This window comes from Bemisia tabaci, chromosome 1 (genome assembly GCF_918797505.1).
Source record: "Bemisia tabaci chromosome 1, PGI_BMITA_v3".
Lineage (NCBI taxonomy): Eukaryota > Metazoa > Arthropoda > Insecta > Hemiptera > Aleyrodidae > Bemisia > Bemisia tabaci.
This window is the reverse complement of record NC_092793.1, coordinates 37,966,656-37,993,746: the sequence shown is the minus strand read 5'-3', so window position 1 is coordinate 37,993,746 and position 27,091 is coordinate 37,966,656. Positions and strand designations below refer to the sequence as shown.

The 27,091-nt window shown below is 40.2% G+C and overlaps 2 protein-coding genes across 2 annotated transcripts in view; one reads left to right on the top strand and one right to left on the bottom strand.

The window, feature by feature from the left end:
- The window catches only part of LOC109042783 (GTP-binding protein Di-Ras2), a 504,879-nt gene that overhangs the window by 239,481 nt on the left and 238,307 nt on the right, over window positions 1–27,091 (bottom strand). The window lies entirely within an intron of this gene.
- Window positions 23,135–25,851, top strand: LOC109041685 (uncharacterized). Its single transcript, XM_019058102.2, has 2 exons — window positions 23,135–23,818; window positions 25,771–25,851. The coding sequence occupies exons 1-2, from the start codon at window positions 23,135–23,137 to the stop codon at window positions 25,849–25,851; spliced, it is 765 nt and encodes a 254-aa protein (XP_018913647.2).

Here is a 27,091-nt window from a genome sequence, read left to right as displayed (position 1 = left end):
AGACACGCGCTGAAATCCTGTTTCTCACCCCTCTTTCCGACTGCTCTCCGAGTCCATGAGCAAGACAGGAAGAAAATAGGCAAGCTACCTACTACTGTTTGCCTACCTATGTGTTTTTTTTTCTTAAACTTGATTTTCAAAGGTGACTCATGTAAAGAGCAACTGACAAACAAGATTTCAGAACCTGCCATTGCATTTCACTAACCTAAGACACAAACCCAACCTTACCATTGATATTCTTTCGCTTACACTGTATATTATTCTCCCATTGAGATTCGATATGAACTCAATTCAAAGATGCTTTTGAATTTAATTATTCGGGTAGATTGGAATAAAGAGCTTTCAGTCTACCTGTAAAGCGCATTTACTAACACTCACTGCTGTCACAAGATATTTTTGCACAGGCAGAGCCACTTTCCACAGCTGATGCATCTCTAACGCCAAGGCTCAATTATGACAAGTGATTCAACGACCAAAAATTGTTACACGCCTCAATAAAAACCGTATTCTTATCTCAAATTGCAAATCTTGGATAACAGAGCACTCACCAAAAAATCTCCTTCCTTCTACCTCAGTATGAGAAGCGTGACGATACTTTGGAGCAATAACTTTGAACTAGTTTCAATAAATGATGGCCTCAGAATTTGAGTCATCATTTACAAGAGATTGGATCAAAGAAATAAGTCAGCAGGTCACGGTTGTGGCTGGTCTCACACTTCCAGTAGGACAACCAGGAAATAGATACATGGATAACACACAAATTCAAGAGCTACACAGCTCTGATTGGATCAGATTCTAGATTTTCTGAAAAAGCAGTAATAAGCCTGGATTCCATCTGACACTAAACACCTTCACTAGAAAATAACGTCCTACGTTTAGCTAAATAAAGATAAATAAGCCACATATAACTGAAAGAATCACGTAAAAGTGCTTAAGCAACAATTATAGTAAAATTATGATTGTAAAAAATGTTGAATAATGGCAAAATTAAAGCTAAATCGTGGGATAAGCACTCACTCAATCGTTTATTTGAGGTTAAATCAGACGAAAAAGGTAAACAACTGTTCCACGTTCGAGGCTTCTGACCTTGAAAGTTTCTGTTATAAGTGAAACATTTGTGAGACAGTTCCGTTCCTTCAACAGTTGCGCCAACTTCCTTCAACAGTTGCGCCGTGGAGACAAGGCCTAACAACGCATCTAACATAACCCTCAACGAGCGTCTTGTTTACATTGATGACGTAGGTGGGTACAAATCCTCAAGATGCAAACACCTCCTTTTTTTTCTCTATGCCGAAAACACTTCTTCACTATTTGTTTGCGTTTGCGAGTTGCGACAGGGACCATTTCTATAGAACCCTGGACTCCCGTAAGAGCTAGAGTACCTGTATAGCGAGAGTATGGACAGATGTGAAACTCCGAAAATCCATCAGGCCTTCACCGATGCTTCTGCGAATAAAGTTAGGGCCCAGAAATGCAGCCAACCTATGAATTTCAATTATCCAGAACGATTTACTAATACTATTGTTCCGAACCGTCGTTTATTAAGCACGTGTTTGACTCAGTTTTTGCATAAATTTACTCAATTTCGCGGAAGAACGCTCATTTCTGTACATTCCATGCCATCATGGTTAGAATTGGAATCTGCAGACTGGCAGTGAAATTTTGTGCGTTAGAAGTTGGTTAGAAGGGTGGCTGCACTTTTGGGCCCTAAGCCCTCCATGAAGCGATCTGTCCATACTCTCGCTATACAGGTACTCTAGTAAGAGCCAATGTAAAAATTCGTGAGCAGGTACTAGTGCTGCTATCTCGCGTAGGACCCTCGCAACTCACTGCTGTTATCAGTTGTTGGACTTCATTAAAATCCGTAGGAATGCGTATAACTGCAAAAAATCGAATTTTTCGCCGCACATATCATTACGCTGGATCCTACCTTGTCGGAAGGGGTCGAAAACCGCCAAAAATATACTTATTTTTCAAGAATTCCGCCGCCTTAAGTGTTATTTTTCAATCTTCGGCTTAACCTCACTTTTGGAGCGGGCGATGGATGAGTCGAGGTTCGGGGGGAAGGATCCTCTGAGTTGACTAGGGTCCTACGCGAGAATGCGCTGCAATCACCCGCTCACAACAGAACGGCGTCCTATAGAACTCGTCCCTGGTTGCGACAATTGCGACCATAGAGCATAGAGTACAATAGAGTCGCAATGTTTTTTTTTTTTTTTTTTTTTTTTTTTTTTTTTTTTTTTTTTTAGGAGCTTATCGCGCCCTCTTTATAGAGTCTTTTAGAGTCTAGTATAAAAGCTAGAAGCCTCGTCCCTCGTCCCGTGGAGACGGTAAATGGGAAAATTCCCAGCAGAAGTTTCATTGCTGCGATTCGAATTTGGGACAAATCCCATGAAAACGTCCCGGGGAGACAAGGCCTTAATTGAGCTAAAGATTTGAAACTTGGGGGATGTTCCAAGGTCAAAGGGAGCTACTTTTTGGTCCCCCTAAAATTTTCACGGGGCCCCCCATGAAGGCTCCCCTGGGGGGAGGGACGGACCCCAACTTTTAATTTTCAAATGGGAAGACCCCTTTAATGATAGCTCGTTTGAAAGAGCATAAAAAAAGTAAACTTTTTGTGCAAACCCGAAGTCTATATCTCTAACCGTCTCAAAATGGCGGCCGGTTAAGGATCAAAATGGCCAAAAATTTACACCGGTTATTTGTCGATGGATTGGCGCGAAAATCGGAATTTACCGGTATTTCGACACGAGAAAAACGAATATTACGTTAGATTTTCAAACAAAACCGAAATTTCCAAAATGGCCGCCGATTAAAGTTCAAAATGGCCGAAAATTGCCACCTCAGTTTTTTGCTGATTGATTTGCCTAAAACTTGGAATTTGAGGGTATTTTGGCATGAGATTAACACATTTGAACTTAGATTTCTAAAAAAAAACAATTTTTGGTCATTTTGAACTTTCACCAGCGGCCATTTTGAGAATTTTAGGGGGGCAAAGAAGTAGCTCCTTTTGACCTAGGAACATCCCCTAAAGCCCCACATACACGGTGAAAGTGGACCTTAATATTGGCTTAATGTGGCAGTCACCGATGCGTTGTTGAGCGGTGAACCTTAATATTCGCCGGGCCGACGATTATTAAGGCTCACCGATGGTATTCTGAATCAACGATCACCATCCTCTGGAGGATTGCTCTGTGTTTGGTTTTCTCTAGAGTACCTGTATAGCGAGAGTATGGACAGATCGCTTCATGGAGGGCTTAGGGCCCAAAAGTGCAGCCACCCTTTTAACCAACTTCTAACGCACCAAATTTCACTGCCAGTCTGCAGATTCCAATTCTAACCATGATGGCCAAGAATGTACAGAAATGAGCGTTCTTCCGTGAAATTGAGTAAATTTATGCAAAAACTGAGTCAAACACGTGCTTAATAAACGACGGTTCGTAACAATAGTATAAGTAAATCGTTCTGGATAATTGAAATTCAGGTTGGCTGCATTTCTGGGCCCTAATTTTATTCGTAGAAGCATCGGTGAAGGCCTGATGGATTTTCGGAGTTTCACATCTGTCCATACTCTCGCTATACAGGTACTCTAGTTTTCTCCAAACTTCCAAAGACATAAAGACGGAGCACTAAAAGCAAAAAATGAAGCTTCTAGAGCTCCTTCTCAATCACCTCTACTATTGGCTAGAGGATTGGCGGCGAAATCGGGACAAATTTGAATTCAAATGTAGGGCGGGAACTAAAAAATAAAATTGCGGAAACGAAGTATTTTAGGTTGATTTTTGCCCAAATTCAGGTACACACTCATATTTTTTTAACTTTAGGTTAGTTTCAGTCCGTCGTCGACCGATTAATTTCATTTGGGAGTAACATTGATCTAGAACTGTAACGGCCTGTTTGAACCTGCAGAACCACCATGAGCAGAAGAAAAACTAACTTTATGTGAGATTACTGCCTGTTACCGAGCAAAAGTAGGTGTATTATATTAGGACGCAGACCGAACTTTCTTAGTATATTCGTTTTAGGAATTTAAAATACGTTTCAAAGAAGAAATGTGCAAAAATCAAGAGGACAAGTTCAAATCAAATTTCCATTTGCCGCCATGGATTCCCGCGCTCATTTACACACTCACACAAGCGCGCAGCGCCGAACCTAGCTTCACTTTTTCCCCGTGCTTTTAGATACGAGCGCTCCGTCTTTATGTCTTTGGTTTTCTCCCGGTCGTGTTGTGTGGTTAGTGACTTCGGAGTTCGGAGTTTTTGTGTTCGTGTTCGCATGCGTTTCGCAATTTTCAGCCATTAAAATGTCTTTCATCGATAGTAACAAGAACGTGAAGAGAACGGTCCTACTTAAAATTATGCCCAAGCCGGGTAAATCAGTCACAGAGTTGCTAAAAGAAATTTCATCGAATGAAATTTCATGAAATTTCTTTTTTCCCAATGAAATTTCTTTCGACCGACAAAATGTCAAAAATGCTTATTTTTTCTAACAAAATTTGTTTTTATTTTCAAAGAGAATAATATTCGTCAATTAGACCAGTTGGAGCGCGGTCTTCTCTCAGCTCTTCACTTCTGGTCTTCTCTTAACCATAGAATAATAAAGCTAACGCCTATAGAAGGGACACTCGCGTAGTGGCCGTTGTGACTCTCGCCTGCTGTGTCCAGGTTTGGTTAGGTCCCGTTGCCACTTTTCTGAACCCGCCAGCTCTTTGCAAGGTTGTCAAATGTAATAGTAGGGCCCAACTAATTGCAGGGTTGCGCAATGTAGTCAGTGGTGCCAACGAAGAGTCTAATGTTTTGTAAGTGTAAAATTCACCGTCACAGAGTAAAAGAGTTTGAGTACCAAAATTAATGTAACGGAAACGACTTCCACAGCCTCGTCGTGCTCATGCTAGAGTCCCTTTATACCCAGAGTTAAGACAACTCGATTATCAGCTGACTGGCAGCCGGCCTTGGCTGGCCATGGAGGCCGAAACGAGTGCACCCAAACGAACGATAATGAGGGATAAGGATCAGGAATCCTGCGATGTCTGTCACACAAAAACAACAACATCAACAAATTGATCAATTAAAAAGAAAATGAGATTGGTTTGTGAATAATTTCTTAATCTCTTTCCATTTTGGACCGATGGAAATGACAATTTACTCTTGATAAACCACAATTAGGTGATATTTTCATTATTCTTGTTCACATTCGAGGTACCGCCATCTTGGTGCACTCGTTTCGGCTTCCATGAGCTAGAACCAATCAGAATTGGATTTTTTTTTAGGCCACTTTCAGCCGAACCAAAAGTGAGTTGTCTTAACTCTGGGTATAAAGGGACTCTAGCTCATGCTGGCCAGATGACTGATAAATCAGATGTGATCAGCCATCAGCTACAGTTAGAGTGTTACAGTTGGCTATTGCCACCATTTTCATTCTGAATGTAAACAATACCCGCCATCCAGGTCCCTGTTCTTCTTCTTCGTCATGAAATCTGCGAGAGTGTCCTTTCTATAGGCGTAGCCTTATTATTCTATGTCTTAACTACTCTTTCTCTTCTTAGAGTCCCTTTATACCCAGAGTTAAGACAACTCGATTTTCAGCTGACTGGCAGCCGACCTTGGCTGGCCATGGAGGCCGAAACGAGTGCACCCAAACGAACGATATTGAGGGATAAGGATCAGGAATCCTGCGATGTCTGTCACACAAAAACAACAACATCAACAAATTGATCAATTAAAAAGAAAATGAGATTGGTTTGTGAATAATTTCTTAATCTATTTTCATTTTGGACCGATGGAAATAACAATTTACTCTTGATAAACCACAATTAGGTGATATTTTCATTATTCTTGTTCACATTCGAGGTACCGCCATCTTGGTGCACTCGTTTCGGCCTCCATAAGCGAGAACCAATCAGAATTGGATTTTTTTTAGGCCACTTTCAGCCGAACCAAAAGTGAGTTGTCTTAACTCTGGGTATAAAGGGACTCTATCTCTTCTGGCAGTTCTGGCTCATCATGGGGAGGGGGACCGGGGACCCTAACCTCAAATTTCAAACTGTTAATTTCTGAAAAAATTAGAGACAAATGAAAAAATCAGAGACAAATGAAAAAATCATTTAAATTGTTTCAAAGATAGTTCAAGATCCCTCCCTTTTGTACCAAAAAAGAACGATATACTATTAGGGGTTAGTAGGATTCTTTATAGTCAAGAAATTTGTTTTGCTCCAAATATGAAAGCTAACGTCTTACTTTAGCCGTAAAATTTATTTTGGTGTTCAACTGGTACGGCTGTGTGTTCAACCAAAAGTTAAGATAAAAATTTCAAAATTATGTTTTTGCTGTTTTACTCAACTTTCTGGGCATTTCTAAAGTTCCCTTTCACAGTTTACCACGTGCCTATAAATGAACTTAAGGAGATTCATAAGTTTCAAGGGTTTAATCCTGAATTCTGCGTGTTAAATGAAATTTCATTATGAAATTTCTTTTTATAATCTTTCATGAAATTTCTTAACTCTGATCATGCAGGGAGTTGCTAGCAGGTAGAGTCCCTTTATACTGAGAGTCAAGACAATTCGGCTCATGGATGTCACAAACGGGAATAAAGATTAGAGTCCCTTTATACCCAGAGTTACGACAACTCACTTTTGGTTGGGCCAGGGTTGGGCTGAAAGTGGCCTAAAAAAAAATCCAATTCTGATTGGTTCTCGCTCATGGAGGCCGAAACGAGTGCACCAAGATGGCGGTACCTCGAATGTGAACAAGAATAATGAAAATATTACCTAATTGTGATTTATCAAGAGTAAATTGTTATTTCCATCGGTCCATAATGAAAATAGATTAAGAAATTATTCACAAACCAATCTCATTTTCTTTTTAACTGATCAATTTATTGATGTTGTTGTTTTTGTGTGACAGACATCGCAGGATTCCTGATCCTTATCCCTCAATATCGTTCGTTTGGGTGCACTCGTTTCGGCCTCCATGGCCAGCCAAGGCCGGCTGTCAGTCAGCTGATAATCGAGTTGTCGTAACTCTGGGTATAAAGGGACTCTAATAAAGATTACAGAAATTGAACGTTTTTCGTAATATTTGATCGGCCCATTCTCGAATGCCTTTCTCCGTTCCTCCTCTCATTCCGTTTGTTCCTTGCCGAACCCGTAATTCCCTGGTCCATTCCAGATTATAATCTTTGCAATTGGTGAAAATGTAATCTTTATTCCCGTTTGTGACACTGTGGAGGCCTAAAATACGGGAACCAATCAGAAATGGATTCAAATTGTCTTGACTCTCAGTATAAAGGGACTCTACCAGCAGGTAGAGCTGGTGTGCACGATGACAAATCCACGAGGGTAGTGGTTCAGCCCAAAAAAGTTATTCCTGAACCTATGAATAATAATTCACCTACCCAAAATAATCATAATATGTTCGACAATATGGAGGGGCTTATTTCCTCAACTCCCTCATGGTTGGAAATAACAAAACACACTCAACACATAACCTTCAATATTCACGTGCACTTCCAGAATTTTAAAAAACCAAACAAGTTAAGTCACTGTTGTCAGGGTTGTACAAATATGTTCACTAACCCATTTGAACTCTTATGAAAAATTTGTATTGGGCCTCTGGCTCGGCAACAATGCTAGGCCCTGCTGATTTAATCGTGTAACTGCTGTTTAAAGTGACTTTAAAGGTCACCGCTCAACAACGCATCGGTGACTCCCACAATAAGCCAATATTAAGGTCCACTTTCACCGTGTATGTGGGGCTTAAGTTTCAAATCTTTATCTCAGTCAACGAACTACACCTCTAGAATGGCCGCGAGATAGCAAACCTGCGTAAAGCGCATGGGCCGGTTTTTGAAGGCAGGAGGGGGGTGGGAGCCCAAGTATAGCTAACCTCAATCTCCATTTCTGCTGCGTCTTGCCCATAAGGATTACATGTGAAAATTTCAACCTTTGTAAACTTTCATTTTTTTGAGGTTTTCTTTCAAAGTTCCTATTTTTTGAGTAAAGAAAACCTTTTGAGGTGCGATTGTTCAGCAATCTTTTCATTGCTATCACTTTATTCAACAATATTCGGCAAAATGTGGGCAGCGTCTGACATGGGTTTAGATGGCAGCCTGCTGTGTGAGCCCAAGTAAACCTAACCTATATCAACTTCAAAACGTTCCGGGTCTCTAACACTGGTCAGCCATTCTAGAGGTGTAGTTCGTTGATCTCAGTTAGGTAAAAAGTTATAGAGGGGGTGATAGAGAACTATGGAACGCCGTTAGTGTCAAAACCCTTTTCTTGCGCGCGCGGAATTTTTTCTGGCGCGCGGAATATTTTTTCGGCGCGCGGAAAGAAAAAACCCGTTTTCGATGAAAATCTCTGAATTTCAGGATTCCGCGCCGGTTTTCGATATATTTGCGCCGTTTGTGTCAAAACTATTTTTGTCGGCGCGCCGCTTCAAATCTGTTCCGCGCGCGGAATTTTCGATATATCGATTCCTGCTCGCCGTTTGTGTCACGGCCAGAGTTAAGAAATTTCATAATGAAATTTCATGAAATTTCATTTAACACGCAGAATTCAGGATTAAACCCTTGAAACTTATGAATCTCCTTAAGTTCATTTATAGGCACGTGGTAAACTGTGAAAGGGAACTTTAGAAATGCCCAGAAAGTTGAGTAAAACAGCAAAAACATAATTTTGAAATTTTTATCTTAACTTTTGGTTGAACGCACAGCCGTACCGGTTGAACACCAAAATAAATTTTACGGATAAAGTAAGACGTTAGCTTTCATATTTGGAGCAAAACAAATTTCTTGACTATAAAGAATCCTACTAACCCCTAATAGTATATCGTTCTTTTTTGGTACAAAAGGGAGGGATCTTGAACTATCTTTGAAACAATTTAAATGATTTTTTCATTTGTCTCTGATTTTTTCAGAAATTAACAGTTTGAAATTTGAGGTTAGGGTCCCCGGTCCCCCTCCCCATGATGAGCCAGAACTGCCAGAAGAGAAAGAGTAGTTAAAGAGAAGACCAGAAGTGAAGAGCTGAGAGAAGACCGCGCTCCAACTGGTCTAATTGACGAATATTATTCTCTTTGAAAATAAAAACAAATTCTGTTAGAAAAAATAAGCATTTTTGACATTTTGTCGGTCGAAAGAAATTTCATGAAATTTCTTGTGAAATTTCATGAAATTTCATTCGATGAAATTTCTTTTAGCAACTCTGGTCACGGCTCCGGCGCTGCACCAGCAAATAATTCCGCGCGCCACTTTTTCGATATATCGATTTTTCTGCGCGCGGAGAATATTATCTCTCTTTTGAACGATTTCCATTAAACCGTTGGAGGGGAAAAAGTGCAGTGTTGCCGATAATTTAAATTTATTTATTCCTGAATCCAGAAAGTTTGCTCTATTGAATTTGTTCATATTCAAATTCCCACTCATTGCTTTATTAGTTCATTTAAGTAGTAGCTGTATAAACTTCACGCTGCTTTACGTTGACCATCTTTTTCAGGTATTAGTCAATTATAAATTACTCCATTATAACTTTTTTCTATTAGGTTCATAGTATTCTCCGCGCGCAGAAAAATCGATATATCGATATAAAGATGGTCAACGTAAAGCAGCGTGAAGTTTATACAGCTACTACTTAAATGAACTAATAAAGCAATGAGTGGGAATTTGAATATGAACAAATTCAATAGAGCAAACTTTCTGGATTCAGGAATAAATAAATTTAAATTATCGGCAACACTGCACTTTTTCCCCTCCAACGGTTTAATGGAAATCGTTCAAAAGAGAGATAATATTCTCCGCGCGCAGAAAAATCGATATATCGAAAAAGTGGCGCGCGGAATTATTTTCTGGTGCAGCGCCGGAAAAAACAGTTTTGACACGATCGGCGAGCGGGAATCGATATATCGAAAATTCTGCGCGCGGGACAGATTTGAAGCGGCGCGCCGACAAAAATAGTTTTGACACAAACAGCGCAAATATATCGAAAACCGGCGCGGAATCCGAAAATTCAGAGATTTTCATCGAAAACGGGTTTTTTCTTTCCGCGCGCCGAAAAAAAATTCCGCGCGCCGGAAAAATATTCCGCGCGCCAGAAAAAATTCCGCGCGCGCAAGAAAAGGGTTTTGACACCAACGGCGTTCCATAAGAGAACTACGTTACCCAATCTTAGCAGCATTGGACGTCTCATACGCCCTTTTACCGAAAAATGCCTCAATTATGAGCAGTGACAATATTTTTAATGCAGAAAATTTCGCAATGCGGAGTCATGCCGTCACCTTCGTTGATCGCATGATGAATAAACTTGTCTATTGACTATGCCTGCTGTTTTGTTCTTTGTAAAAATATTTCTGATGGGAAATTCTCGGAACATTTTTAGAGCAGTATAATGCATATGCATCTCACAAGCCTCTTTAATTAGTGGAATTTGCAGAGCTTCTGCACTGGAAAAAAAATGATTATGTAAGAAGAGATATTCTTGAATTTGCCGCTATAAGAGGAGATTTCTCTTGACTTACGCTGCAAAATGCGTACTTCGAGAAGAAAACCGCTCATATCAAGCAGGATACGGCTTTATTCAAGTGATTTTATTCTTAATTCAAGTGCAGTATTCTTGACAGAAAATTCAAGTAATTTTTTTTTTCTTTTTTTCTTTCTTTCTTTCTTTCTTTCTTTCTTTCTTTCTTTCTTTCTTTCAAATGTTAAATTTATTATTGTTACTGCCCTCTTTAGAGGTGTAAATGGCCTTAGATGCTAAAGCACCGCTTTAAAATAAAATTATTTTACTACTAATCCTTTCTTTTACTTATAGTTCTGCGCAGCACCTATCACCTTGCTTGAAAGGATAAACAATAAACAAGTGGTGAAGATGAGTTATAAAAAAAGTCGCCGCATTTGCGAGGATGAATAATATGCACTCGGTAAGTATCACCCGAACCAATAAGAGAGATATTAAAACCCCATTAATGAGGAATAGAAATTTACATGAAAAATAAAAATGTTTCCTAAAAAAAGTCCATCATTCAACTTCGTTATTTGAGAGACTGGACATTAATATTCAATGAATGAAGGCAGAAACCTATAAATACTGAAATTTCAAATGAAAATGATTTTTTAAAGCAAGGTTGATCAATTTTTTCGCGGTATTTGGAAACATTGTAATGAATCAAATCAGGTACGAACATCCCTTGGACACTGACAAATTAGGAGGCAACACGCCGCCTGCATCAATATCATCGATGTTCGGTATTTGAAATCCATTTCGGAAGAGACACACGGTATGATTTGACTCTGAGCTGAAAAAATCATATCAAGTGGGTAGATTAATCACAGTTTTTCTTGAACAGGTCAATGGTACATTTAAAAATGCACTCAACATGTGACAACTCTGCGAAGGGCTTGTTTTGAGGAGTAAGACGATGTTTTCTGGAAAACAAAAAGAGTGGACCGCGAGGTCACCCCCATTCATTTCGGAGGGTTGAAGAGACAATCAGACGGGAGAAAGGAGAAAGGATGGCCGCAGTGCCCAAGGCCACTTGCTGAAGAGCCTCATGCCGACCGCGGGAGCTAGGGCTCAGAAGGCAGCGGCTGAGGATTTTGAAGACAGGCTGGATTTTTCACATTTCACGCGGGGTTTGGGAATATGCCACCGGGGGATCGCATTTGCCCGCGAGGCGGCTTAAACCTGGTGAAGCTGACATCATGACTTTTTGATGCTGGGTACCAAACATCAAAAGTAAAGCGGCTTCATTTAGACACGTCGGACGTCAGCGCCCCGGGCTCGGCTGCCGGGCGGCTAATCGCACGGGGCTGTGTTTCCTACTCTTCCTCGTCGTCCACTTCGTAGAACTTGCCGGCGAGGTGTGGGCCGCCGCGCTGATGGGAAACGTAGACAAAAGGGTGTTCCGCTAATTCATCGCCAAGTCCAATAAGGGTCGCATACCCCAGCAGTCTTCTGGTAGTGAAGCTGGGTAGCGGGACCGAAAATTGATGCCGCATAAGGCCGCGAGCCGAGAGTCCAGCGTCAAAAGTTGAAGCGCATGTTGGTCCCTAAACCAGCATCAGCACTTAATGCCGGTCCGGCCGGCACGCCAACATTGGGCTTCGATGCCCGAGGCCGGCGCCGTCAGGTTGCGCGCATTAGGCGTGGCGCCGCATGCCTGCACGGCCGCTACCTGGGCATATGGCATTAATGCTGAAGCTGCGAGCCGAATGCTGTACGGCATAACCTCATGAGGCGCCTCAAATCCCTCCTGAAAGTCGCCTTATAAAGTGGAATTTTCGCGTTTAATTAACTTTTGCGCGATTATTTTCTTGGGAAGGGGCGGGGGTGGGGGTTGGGTGGAGGAGGATGTACCTCCCTTTCCTTGTCATCTCCCACAAGAAGTCACATTGACAGTCTCAGAACAAACGGTACTTAATTTCATTTTGCCGCCTATTTTTGCGCATGACGCAACTGCAAAGAAGCGGCCAATCTCGACGGTTTTTGTAGGGTGCGTACTGCTGCCCCCCCCCCCCCTCCCCCACGAGGGGTAAGGCCGCCCCTCGAATGAAAAATTAATGTTTTATCATTGAAGGGATGAACAATGTAACGATATTACCTACCAACCTTTTCCGCGTTATTGGCGAGAAATCGATGCGAAACGGTCATTCTCGCGGGAATTTGAGATATTTTGACATTTTAAGCTCTCCCATTTTGGGATTGCCGCGGGTAATGACCAAAGTCACGCACAACTCTTCTAAAACAAAATTTCACGAGCGTTTCAGATTGATTTTATGGACTTTCGCCCCAAAACAAAGGCCTTTTTGAGAAAAATGGGAAAATTCGCGGAAAATTCGGAATTTTGAGCAATTTTGGGGGGTTTAGGGGGTAAATAAAGAAATATTTTCTACTAGAGCTTCAAGAAAATCACCATCTTCAAAATTCCCACGTGGGGGGGGGGGGGGGGTTACCGCCCCCTTCCTGCCCTACGGTTTATAAAGACAGAGCATCAGAGTCTCGTATGTACCTACTTTAACACGGGAAAGAAGTGATGTAGCCCTGGCGCTCTGCATTTGGGTGAATATGTGAATAGATCATATTCATACATCGAACGGGTGAGATTTCATCTATGTAGATTGGTTTAAAACATAAATATAGCCTCAAAAGTCAATATTGATTGTGAGTAATCTGACACGGTGCGCCTTAACTGACGTATTAAGAACTTTGAATGTATATATCAACAATTCAAGTTGGAGGTTGTTGTGGGGTATTCCCAAAGACATAAAGACGGAGCGCTAAAAGCAAAAAATGAAGCTTCTTTTTAATCACCTCTACTATTGGCTGTAGGATTGGCGGCGAAATCGGGACAAGTTTGAAATTCAAATGTACATTTGAATTTCAAACCATTTAGTTCCCGCCCTACGTAGGGCGGGAACTAAATAAAATTGCGGAAACAAAGTATTTTAGGTTGATTTTTGCCCAAATTCACTTACACACTCATATTTGTATAACTTTAGGTTAGTTTTGGTCCGTCGTCGACCGATTAATTTCATTTGGGAGTAACTACTGTCATCTACGACTGTAACGGCCTGTTTGAACCGGCAGAACCACCATGAGCAGAAGAAAAACTAACTTTATCTGATATTACTGCCTATTATCGAGCAAAAGTAAATGTATTATAGTAGGACGCAGTCCCAACTTTCTTAATATATTCGTTTTTAGGAATTTAAATTACGTTTCGAAGAAGAAATGTGGAAAAATCAAGAGGACAAGTTCAAATCAAATTTCCGTTTGCCGCCATGGATTCCCGCGCTCATTTACACACTCACACAAGCACCCAGCGCCAAACCAGGCTTCACTTTTTCCCCGTGCTTTTAGATACGAGCACTCCGTCTTTATGTCTTTGGGTATTCCCTGATGGGGTTTTGGACAATTTCGAAATAGGTTATTGGATGGAGCTCCCCAAAAAATAATCGCATTTTTGTGGTTTTTTAGGGGTAAAATAGCAAAATTTGGCCTACGGGCGACAAATATAAAACCCCCTTTCCCTCATACTTACCTTGACCAATCTGAATTTTTAGTATGTTTTCACCTCGTATGAGACATGAATTTCCTGAAATTTTCATGCCCGTACAAAATTGTTTGCCCCCCGCGGCGGCGTTGCCAAGTTGCGGACTCCACAATATCGAATTTGATGATAAAATGAAGGTTTCGAAGCGTGATTTCCATTCAAAGTCAAAAATTCAAATCGTAGGTTGTAGTAGGGTACTCCCTGATGGGTTTTTGGCCAATTTCGAATTTGAGTGTTCGAGCTTTTTGAAAAATAATTGAATTTTTATGAATTTTTTAGGAGTCAAATAGCAAGCTGGGCATGGGGCGACGAAGTACACCTCTTTTCTCTCATCGTTGCCGTGACCGATGTGAATTTTTAGTATGTTTTTACCTGGCATAAGATGTCACTTTCCTAAAATTTTCATGCCCGTACAAAATTTGTTGGGCCCCCCCCCCCCCCCCCCCGTGGCAGCGTTGCCAAGATGCAGACTCCAAAATATTGAATGTGATGATAAAATGAAAGTTTCGAGGTGTGATTTCCTCCAAAATTTAACGAGGAAAGTGCAATCCGAGAGTTTTCGATTAGAAAAGGCATATTTGAACGATTTACAATGCAGTGTTGCCAAATTTACGATTTAAAATTTGTCAAAACCCCGCGAATCGCGTTGCAACCTCAAGCGCTGGGTTTTTATTTCGTTCAGAATCGGTCTTTATGATTCTTCTACATACACATACATACTCTATACATTTAGGTACCATGAAAATTATGTCATTACTTACTTGATGGGTGCCGTTAACTCACCGAGAGAGGCCGGATAAAGCGATGAGTCAGGGAAAAACGAGCGGTTCTGGTTGACAGAAAGTTGTTGAATCTACTCCATCAACAAAAAGTAGAATTTGAGAACTTTCCCCCACCCCCCCCCAAAAAAATGAAAAATAAAAAACAAATAAAATGAGTGGATAACGGCTATTCAAAAATCGTTTGAAAGTCCACCTCCTCTCACAGCGGATTGGATAGTTCGAATCCAGAGGACTTCTTACTGTAGAGAAAATGACCTTCGACAATTTAAAGAATACAAAATTTGCAAAAGACCACAATAATTTTGAGTTTTATTGAAAAAAATTCCCTGATAACAAAAGCAGACTAAATAACGAAATTAAAAATGTTTTGTAAATTTTTTGTCAAATAAAGAGAACTTTCTGTCATCCCGAACCGCTCGTTTTTCCCCGAGTCATCGCTTTATCCGGACTCTCTTGGTGAGTTAACGGCACCCATCAAGTAAGTAATGACATAATTTTCATGGTACATAAATGTTTAGAGTATGTATGTGTATGTAGAGGAATCATAATGACCGATTCTGAACGAAATAAAAATCCAGCGCTTGAGGTTGCAACGCGATTCGGGGGATTTTGACAAATTTTAAATCGTAAAGTTGGCAACACGGCATTGTAAAATGTTCAAATATGCCTTTTCTAATCGAAAACTCTCGGATTGCATGTTTCTCGTAAAATTTTGGAGGAAATCACACCTCGAAACCTTCATTTTATCATCAAATTCGATATTGTGGAGTCCGCAACTTGGCAACGCTGGCATGGGGGGGGGGGCAAAAATTTTTTTACGGGCATGAAAATTTCAGGAAAGTCACATCTTATACCAGGTGAAAACATACTGAAAATTCAGATCGATCAAGGCAAGTATGAGGGAGAGGGGGTTTAATTTGTCACCCCGAGGCAAATTTTCCTATTTTATCCCTGAGAACCACAAAAATGCGATTATTCTTCGGGGAGCTCCGATAACCTTTTTCGAAATTGCCCAAAAACCCATCAGGGAGTACCCCACTACAACCTCCAACTTGAATTTTTTATGTACATTCAAAGTTCTTGATAAGTCAGTTAAGGCGCACCGCGCTGACAGAGTGGGTTTTTTGAGATGGATTTTTAATTCGTATGAGTACTAATTGGCCAAGAGTAAAGAAATTACTCATGTTCAGTTTTTCTAACAAATATCTTAAAAGTTTGATTTGAGGTAATGTTCTATTGTTTTGAACCAAACGATACATCGAATCACAATCGAATACGATCCTGTTCTTTTTATTTTTGCACATTTCTTGCTCTAAAATCGTTTTATATGCTTGAAACGAGCAAATGAATAAAGTTAGGAGGGTGAATTTTTATAATCAACCTACTTTGGCTCGGTAACAAGCAAGGATCTCAGATAGAGTTAGTTTTTCTTTTGCTCATGGTGGTCCTGCCAGTTCAAACAAGCCATTACAGTCCTGGATGACCTAACAGGTACTCCCAAATGAATAGTTCCGACTAACGACCCGCTCTGAACAGGGCCCGCGCAAACCTCGCCGCCATTGTTGTTTACAAAAATCGAGCATCCCGAATGAGCACCAGCCACCTTCGAAACGCATCAATTCGCTTTGTTTTCGGGGTGCCCCATTGAGAACGGGTCGTCAGTTGGATAAACCCCGGCTGAAATTGTTTCAATATAGTAAGATAAGATAAGAAAATTGAGTTCAAATAAATATCCAGATTAAAAAATTAATTTTATTAGAAAAATATAAAAATCAGCAAAACAATGTTGTTGTGCTCTGAAGCGAGACGGTCGCGCTTCATCTCACGCCGGATCAGTATTTTTCAACAAAATTTCGGAAAGAAAATCACCAGCATGTGATTCTGCTGGAATCGAGAAAAGTGCTCGCGTCGCGGTGTTCTGGCGGCCGGGTCCCGAGTGATATTAGTGCCAGAGTCATCATAAACAATAAACAATCGTATGGCAGACCGGCCTGTAGTGTGTAAACACGGTGTCAAGTGTAGCTACGTCAACAACGTTTTTCTCGGGTGCGAAAAATGTCTAAAGCGGGGATTGCTCACCGGCCTAACCTACCTACCTCGAACTAAACTAGACACGTTGCCAAATAGCCAAATGGAAAATCCGTTCGGGAAAAGTTCTCTTCTCCCGAGGTCTCCGCCCCGCCCCCCTCAGTCTGCAAGGGCGGATGATAACCTCTCTCTTACTGCTACGGAGTCAAGCTTGACAGCGATGGCGTCGGTAGAAGATAAAGAAACAATTATTGATGAAATTCTAAACACCAACATTGTTCCTGTTCTTCAGGCCCCTACCATTGATGCATCAGTTAAAAGTTTTATGACCAAGGCGCAAAACATGGTCAAAACGCTGTCCAGTGACAAAAATGAACTGGTGAATAGAATCAATTCCCTTGAAGCAGAAAATGCGAAAAAAATACAGAAACTACAGGAACAAATTAATGCGATTAGCTCTGCAAATGCAAGCTCTCGATCTAGAGATGCCCATCTACAATCTGGGAAAGAGTTAGTTAAAAATAACTCTCGTAAGCCCTCAGGGCAATCTAAATTAACACAGTTCGCCACTGGGAAACCAGTTACACCAAAACCAGGTGCATCTACAACACCTGTTTCTAACCAATTTGCCACTCTGGAAAATGACGTGGAATCGAATCACGATGCTGATGACTCTGAATCTTCTGATACATGGGTCGACTACAACTCGGATCCCGAATTTAACTCCAAACGGAAAGCTATCCAATCTCAAAGAAGGAAGCGTAAGAGAGCGAGTACTTCAGCTTCAAGTGTCCATACCGATGATCAACAAACCAAACCGGGTGAGAGCGCTCCAGTTAAAGTAAATATACCTAATCCTAGTGTATCAAATGCATCTAGTGTTAAGAAAATTTTACCCACTCCTCCCATTAAAGTTATAGGTGTAGACAATTATGTTAATCTTGTAGAAATAATTACAAAAAAATCAGTTAAAAAGGAAGATGTCAGAACTAAAATTATTAATAATGAAGTCTGGCAACTAAATCCGAAAGACGACGCTACGGCGAAAATAATTTTAGAATCCCTCAGAGAAACACATGAGACTAATAATAAAGTGCAGTACTACACTCACTGCAATAAAAATCTGCGTGATATTAAAGTTATTGTAAGAGGGCTTCACCCTTCAATCGAAGAGCAAGATATTCTTGACGACTTAAAAAATAAAGGTTTTAAACCTAAAAAAGCGACTTGCCTTATGAAACGGGTCCCACTATCGGACGCGGAACTTAAAGCTTTGAAAAAATCAGTATCACCTGTGGATTCAGCTCCACAGACCCCTGATCCTAAGTCAGTGCCTGAGCAAAATTCAGTCTCGGCTATGGAAACAAACTCCACCGTCAATGAGACAACCTCAGGCGAAACCTACCCCTCAGAAACAATTGTAGATAAAGATAATGTGCCTCTTTTTATTGCTGACTCTGCTTATGTAAGTAAAACTAAACTGATAAAAATACCAGTCCATCAGGTCGACTTCGACTATACTGATGATATAGAAAAAATCTATAAGATTGTTGGAATCTGTTCTATGGTTGTAAAAGTAGAACCCATTAAAGTTAGTACTACTAAGATAATACAGTGTCGAAAATGTCAGAATTTCGGACATTCCCAAGCATATTGTGGTAAGCAAGCACGTTGTGTAAAGTGCGCAGCTAAACATTTATCCACAGAATGCCCTTGGGCGAAGCGCATTATCAACCCTAAGTGTGCAAATTGTGGGGTAACAGGTCACCCAGCTAGCTATAGAGGCTGCCCCTTCGCGAAAGCGATGCAAAAAGACAGAGAAAAATCTATTAAAATGAGAAAGGGAAAGATCGATGGGTCTAATTTTCCTAACTTCCCAGATAAACCAAATAAAAAGAAAAAAGGGGGAAAAAATCCTCCTAGTGCTATTAAACAAGGAGTTAGCTTCGCCGACGCAGTATCCGGCCCGAAACCCTCTAATCAACAGGAAGAGCTCATAAGTCAACTCTTAATGACCATTGAATCATTAAGGAAGCAACTAGAGGAGATGAGTAAGAGACAGGAAAAATACGAACAGGCTCTTATGAGCCGAGTGTTGAGTTCTCGATAAAATGAACAACAAAAATGAAAGCATTCTTAATCTTATCGCATGGAATGCGAATGGATTAAAACCTGCTAAACTCTTAGAATTTAGTGAAAAAATGGCAAAATTACGCGTAGATATAGCATTGTTCTCTGAAACCCATTTTGCTAGGGAATCGAGAGGATACTTGAAAGGATATAGATTTTATAATTCACGACATCCTTCTAATAACGCTAGGGGGGGAGCCTCTATTGCTATCAGGGAAAACATTAAACACTCTGTTCTCGAAATTGTAGAAGAAGAACGTTTCCAAGCGGTGATTATTCAAATTGAGTCATCGCTAGGGCCATTTAATGTCAGCGCGTTATACGCTCCACCACGTCATCGATGCTCAGTTGACGACTATTCTGGTCTACTTGATAAATTGGGTCCTCGCTTTCTTATCGGGGGGGACTTCAACTGTAAAAACGTCAGATGGGGTTCGAGATTAACTAACCCGAAAGGTGATAATCTTGAAACTGCAGTCAATCTTATCGGAGGTGATTTTATCTCTCCGGGTAAACCCACCTTCTATCCAGGTAATCCATTGAAAGAGCCAGACGTAATTGATTTTTTCATCTTCAATAATCTCAATCTCAATAACAAAACTTCTTGCAATGTGTTAGAGGGAAAAAAAGATCATGTGCCGGTTTTCTTATCTATATTTGCTACTCCAGTATTAGTTAAACGCCCACCCTGTCTAATTTCTACTCAAACAGACTGGAAAAAATTTCGAGAATTATTAACTTCCCGTATTAATAACTCAACTTCAATAAACGACTGCTCCACACTTGATAAGGAGGCAGAGTCATTAATTTCGAGCATCCAAGAGGCTGCAAAAGCAAGCACGCCGGTTGCTAGAACTTTTAATAATTTTCATCATAAATGCACTCTTCCAAAGGAAATACTCAGCCTTATTGACCGTAAAAACAAAGCGGGAAGGAGGAGAAGGATTACTCACCATGAATCTGATAAAAATCTCTACAATAGACTAAACAAGGCAGTGGAGAAACGTATTAATGAATTTCGTAATGAAAAATTTGAAAAATTTGTAGCTAATCTCAGCCCAAGCGAAGCTAATGATTACACCCTTTGGAAAGCGACAAAATCCCTAAAACGTCCTTTCCTAGCTAGCTTCCCAATTAGAAAACCGGACGGTGAATGGGCAAATAATAGCCAGGAAAAAGCCCATACTATTGCCGATCACCTTGAAAAAGTATTTCAACCTAACCCCTGCGAATCTCCAGAGAAGGAATGCGAACTAGAGGAAGAAGTTGGTAATATTAATTTTCTCCCTGCAGAAAAAATCAACAAAATTACATATGACGAAATTTTCAAGGAAATTAAATATAAAACAAAAATCAAGAAAAGTCCAGGTTTTGATCTTATCTCAGCAATTATCCTCAAGCAACTTCCTCCTGCGGCAATCAAAAAATTAGAAGCACTCTTTAATGCAGCATTGTCATTGAAATACATCCCTAGTCAATGGAAATTGGCTGAGGTGATTGTTATTTTAAAATCCGGAAAACCTCCTTCAGCCCCTAGTTCGTACCGCCCTATCTCCTTACTTCCCCTGATATGCAAACTTTTCGAGAAGTTATATATTAAACGTTTACTGACAATTGTAAATAAGAAAAAGTTACTTCCTAATGAGCAGTTTGGTTTCAGGGCTAAACATAGCACAATAGAACAATTACACCGGATCTCTTCTTATATTGAAAAGGCGCTAGAGGAGAAACAGTTTTGTAATGTAGTTTTCTTGGATGTCGCCCAGGCATTTGACAAAGTCTGGCATTCTAAAGTGGCATTTAAACTTTCTAAATTCTTGCCTGGGAACCACGTGCAATTAATAATGTCCTACTTAGCAGATAGATCTTTTAGGGTTCGATTTGAAGACTCTTACTCTGAATTTAGGAAAATAAGAGCAGGGGTACCTCAAGGTTCAGTACTCTCCCCCCTAATCTTTAGTCTCTTTACAGCTGACGTACCAAAACCTAAAAAAGGGAAAATTGGGATCTTTGCGGACGACACGGCCGTTGCGTCCTCCGCGCCCACATATGAGGAGACAGTCACTAACATCCAAGAGTGCCTGGACGACATCCAGGATTGGACTGAGCGCGATCGCACGGCGCTTAACGCCACCAAATCAGTTAACGTGGTCTTTACCTTAAGACCATATGTTTATGTCCCTGTGATCCTAAATAAAATTGCTATTCCCCATGCGCAAAAGGCTCCTTACCTCGGCCTTACCATGGACTGTAAGTTAAAATGGAAGGAGCATATTCTAAATAAGAAAAAGCAAATTGACTTAAAGCACAGACAGATGCTATGGCTTCTCGGAAAGCGATCTAAATTAAAGCTAAAAAATAAAGTTTTACTTTATAAATCAATGTTAAGGCCAATCTGGGTATACGGCTGCCAGATTTGGGCGTGTGCCGCCAGTTCCAATCTCAAAATTATTGAGACAATTCAAAATAAAATACTCAGACAAATGGCAGGGGCCAGGTGGTACGAGCGTAACATCGATATTAGAGATGAGCTCGGGATCGAAGAGATGGACATGTACATCTCACGTATGTACAATAGATATGAAGAGAGACTGGGCGGTCACCCCAATCCCGAAGCAATAGCGCTTTTGGATTGGGGCTCCGAGACCCGGAGGTTAAAAAGACGCAAACCACATGAGTTGAGCACAGCTCATTTCCGTCGGTGTTAGGCTCGTGCCTCTGGCCCTTACCAGTCTTAGTCGACTGACAGGGCGAAAGCATAGTTAGTAGAAAAATTCTCTAGAATCTAGTTCTAGGAATAATTATAGTTAATATCAGTTAGTTTTTCTCCCGCTTTTTACAGGATTTTACTTCTATCTCATTTGTTCATCCTTCATTTTCATTCTCATTAATTTAATCCATAAAGCGGTGTTTATTTCTTTTTTATTATATTAGGCTTAAAGGAAAATTTGTAAAGACTCGTAAGGTCTAGTAATATAAGTTGAGCAAAACAATGACACAAATAATGTACATTATCATATCATTTGACGAGAAAAAAAATATCCAGTCCTTTATTTCATGCTTAAATAAGACTCAAAAGATGTACAAAAATTGATTGGTGTCACTCAATTTGATTGAAATGGAATTAATAAGTTAAATTATACCTTAAAAATGTCAGTTTGAGATGTTTAAGATACATCGATAGATTGTTTACAAAAACAAGCTTCAGAAACAAGTGAGCGCAGTTTGTAAGTCTCTCATACCAGTATGTTATTCGCAAAATAAATCTCATCAAGTGCACACATTGGTAGTTCAGTGTTTTTTCCTTCCAGGGCCTTTATCTCATACGTTGCGAATCACGACAGGTTTTGGGCCCCACACTTCCGAAAAACGAAAATAAAAGTGCGGTAAAATGGGATGGTTCTCGGACAGCTCTGAGGAGAAAGAAAATTTAAATAAACAAATCCAAACCAATATTCAAAACTTAGAGCAACCCGCGAGTAATCACGAAATAATACTCTATATATCAATTGCAGTGATTTTCTTCTTGTTAATAGTGATACTAACGGGACTGTGGTGTTACAGGAACAATAAACGTCATAATCGTCTGCAAAAACGTGTACAAAGTTTGAAAATGTTGGAGGCAACAGTAGACGATCTCCAAAAAAGAGTGTTACCAAAATGATCTATGTTCTTTCATATTGACGCCACATATCATTATAAACTTTTTTATTTGACGCAATATGTCATTATAAACCTTTTTTTTTCAACGCCACACTTCAAAGCAAAAGTGATTTTTTTTTCGTGTAATTTATTTTGACGCCATATGTCATTATAAATTTTTTTTTGTTGTTTGACGCCATATGTCATTATAAACTTTTTTGTTTGACGCCATATGTCATTATAAACTTTTTTGTTTGACGTCATATGTCATATAAACTTTTTTGACGCCATGTCAGTATAAACATTTTCATTAACGCCATATGTCAATAATTACGTTTTCTTGTAACTTTCAACGCCACATGTATGAAAGTGTATTTTTTTCTTCTCTCTTCGTGTGTTCACTGATGCCATAAGTCGGGATAAATTTGCATTCTCGTGATTTTTTTGACGCCAAATGTCAAGATAACAGTGTACTTATTTGTGTTTCTTATCGCCTAACGTCAAAAAATGGCATCTACGACAGAAGATTATAGCACTATCACAAAACTAAAATCTACAGAAACGTTCCATATGTGGCGCTTTCAAGTAAGTGTCCTCTTAAAGGCCATTCCAGCCCTTGGTATATGTGAAGGAACTAAGAAAAAGGATGATTGCACAACTCAGAACGAGAAGTCTGCGTGGGAGCAGAATGACGCGAAAGCACAAAAGGCCATCGTGTACACTATCGATAAAACCTTGCTGCCGCACATCATGACTTGCCAGAATTCCGAAGAAATGTGGTCAACTCTGACGACATTATTTGAAAATAAAGGGGAAGAAAGAAAAGCATCACTGATGCAAGAATTTTTCAACTTTAAGCCGAAGAAAAACCAAAAAATTTCCGACATCCTGAACGACTTCTCCTCTCTTTTCGCCCGCATGAAAGCTCTCGAAACAGGAATGAAGGACGAAATGCTCACGAACAAGATACTAACAAGCCTTCCTGGTGGTTATAACAACTTCGTCACAGCCTGGAAAATGACTGGGAAGACATCTTTAAACGACCTGATGACAAACTTGATCAGCGAAGAAAACCGGGAAGAAATCAAGACAGAAGAGCACGTAGCCTTTACAGCGGGACCCTCAAAGGACCTGAAGTGCTTTAGGTGCAATCTCCGTGGACATATACGGCGCAATGGACCACTAGACAAGGTACGAATTTCAGCATTCTGATACATGTTTCGTAACTAAAATTTCACGTAGAACACAATGCGCACATAGAAAATTACCGAAATCAACTCCTTACGAAGATATTTGATGATTCTTCATGCGTGAATTCAAACCACCCGCTCATTAAAACTCAATGCTCTACGTGATTCACATCGCGCGCTAAACGTTATCATGACAGTCTCTGCGATGTAAAAATCTGGCAACCTCAGTCTTGACGCTTCGGCTCAGCTGTAGCAAATTGCTTATAGTTCGAACAACACATGGTGAAAAATGAACATTGCTCGATTGAGAGGCTTGCAGAAACCGTTGTAGTGCGCGATTTGACTCGCGTAGAGCTTTGAGTCTCTTGTGAGCGGGCAGTTCGAATTCCTTGTAGCCAATGTGAAATAAAAACGTTAATATCTTCGTTAGGAGTTGCTTTCAGTAATTCCCGTTGTGTGAATCGTGTTCTACGTGAAATTCTGGTTAAGAAACATATAACAGGTTGCTTAAATTCGTACCTTGTCTAGTGGTCCATTGCAAAGTCAACCTCAACTCAAGAAGAAGGAATCAGAGTGCAAACAAAGACAACGAAGGTACGGACAACTGGAGTAAAGGTAATAAAAAAACTTTCCCAAAATGTGAATACTGTAAAAAGCAAAACCACCCAAGTGATAGGTGTTTTTTCAAACCAAAATATAGTGGTGAGAATAATGACAATTCCGATGGAGAAAGCAAAGTTTCCTTTTTTTGTGAAGAGATAAATGTTGAGTCGACTTAAAATTATTCTTTTTCAGCTCAGGAGACTTTTTTTGTAACTGATGATGACCCTGGTGTGACAACTTGGGTATGTGACTCAGGCTGCACTTCGCATCTGACCTCCCGATTTGACTTGTTAAAAAACCTCAGGAAATATGAATCTGACATCGGTGTAGCAACAAAGAATGGAATAATAAAGGTCACCCATAAAGGAGACTTTGAGGCGGAAAAGTGCACGTTAAAAAAGGTACTTTTTTTAAAAGATGTAAAAATAAATTTGCTATCCGTGAATGCAATTGTACAGTCTGGCTATAAAGTATTATTCGGTGAAGAAGGAGTACAAATATTAAATGGAGACAAGATAATATTATATGGTAAACGTGACAAATGCGGACTTTTCACCATAAATCTAAATCTAACTTGAGCAAGTTGGGAAACCAAAGAAGTGAGTGCAGAAAGTTGCTGTTGTAGCCATTGGAGATCGCAAACGTCATTAGTTACCTTTTCTTTTTTCTAATTTATTTTTTTTTTTTTGCGTTTCATTCAAAATGGGAAAATATAAAAAAAAAAAATAAAAAAATAAGAAATAAATTAAGGGTGGCTATCAGTTTAAGATGTTTAAGATACATCGATAGATTGTTTACAAAAACAAGCTTCAGAAACAAGTGAGCGCAGTTTGTAAGTCTCTCATACCAGTCTGTTATTCGCAAAATAAATCTCATCAAGTGCACACATCGGTAGTTCAGTGTTTTTTCCTTCCAGGGCCTTTATCTCATACGTTGCAAATCACGACAAAAAAATCTTCCAAGGTCTCAAAAGTCCTCCAATTAAACAATATGGAAAATTTAACAAAACAAGAAATATTTAAGAGAACCTTTTTTTAAAAATTTAAAAATGTGTTAAAACATTCGGAAATAAAGAAAAATAAATAGGTATCCTTCCCTTACATAGAGGCTTAGTTAGAAATGAGACAAGATTTTTGGGGAAATTCCCTACCTGCCCAGAGGGATTTATCAATCGAGTTAGCCGAGTGAAACACACTTCGAAATAAACAGAAATTATTCATATCAAATGTGCATAATAGAGGAAACCTATCACCTACCTTTGATTACCTTGTCTCATACAGAAAATAACTCTTTGTGAAGGATTAGGACTGGAATTATTGCAATATAATATTAAGAATTGGTATGTTTCAGAGAAGACATTGCGCAGGTGCTTCAGATACTCTTCCAAGAACGCATACCAGCAGGGATGAAATCGGGAAGGATAGAATATGATAATGATTTAGACACTAAAAATTTAGCTATTTTAGAGCAGATAATTGTGAATGTAATTATCTTTGTACAACAATTTTGAGGGAAGTTCCTGATTTCAGCGACTAAATAGCCTGACAGGGTAGAGGGTGAAATCAGGCACCAAGTTAAAAGTGGGGCAACTAGAATATCATAATGGGATTCTCCATTGGCATTCAGCGGGAGTAATTTCGTTTGGACTTGGAGAATGTCATATACGTCTATTTCATAGGTTGGCACTTAGCATGTATTGCAGGGGAGATTTGCCCTTGTAGGTGTGGTAGCCCTGCTGGGGCAGCTTTCGTTCACGTATTTCTGGGCTCCTCATTATTTCCTTCCTCCGATCTCTGATAATCGAGGTATATCAATGGCGACGAGGATTTTTACGACTTACCGCAAATAATGTGCTATGCGTCGGTTTGTCCCTGTGTTAATTCTCTGCGAGTTTCGTTTGCTTTTTCCTCGCGATGCCGGACGAGCACACTGCTGATAACGGCCATGGCAGCGATCTCCAATGGCTACAACAGCAACTTTCTGCACTCACTTCTTTGGTTTCCCAACTTGCTCAAGTTAACCTACAGCAAAAAGCCACGCCGTCTACCAAATTCTCCTTCACTCCTTTCGAACTCAATTCTCCTGAGTCAATCACGGACTATTTCGATCGTCTCGAACTTCAACTCAAGCTCTGCGACGTGCTGGCAGAAAATTGGGCCTCGCAAGCGAGAGTTTTCATAGGCTGCGACTTAAACGCATCACTCATCAATCTTGCTTACCCTACCGCAGTAAGTTCTCTAACCTTGCAAGAAGTTAAGACTCTCCTCATCACTCATCAAGGGAAACACCGGAATAAGTTCTCAGAAGCCGACCACTTCCGCTCCATCCTTCAGACACAAGATGAGCCTATTCAGGAATTTGTGTCTCGCCTGAAAGCTGCTGCTCGTCACTGCCAATTTGGTGAATTCTTAAACTATTCCTTAACAGTGCAATTCATTCATGGAGTCCTCCGAGATGATATCAGGGATGACGTCATCGCTCTCTAGAGACGCCGACACAGGGGCCAGGTGCGCAGGGAAGAGAGGGGTAAGTAGATTTCTATATGTGCAAGTAGCTTCCTGTGTGAGCCACGTTTAGCAAATGGTCTAATGAGTCTCGAGGCTCATCGCAGATTGCACTTACGGCTGCCCTGACTGGCCCTGGCTATCAGAGCAGTGGTGCCAAATTTTGA

Coding starts and splice junctions, on each gene's coding strand:
- LOC109041685 (XM_019058102.2), top strand. CDS start 23,135: ATGGCATCTACGACAGAAGATTATAGCACTATCACAAAACTAAAATCT. Junction 23,819..25,770: donor GCAATGGACCACTAGACAAG/GTACGAATTTCA, acceptor GGTATGTTTCAG/AGAAGACATTGCGCAGGTGC.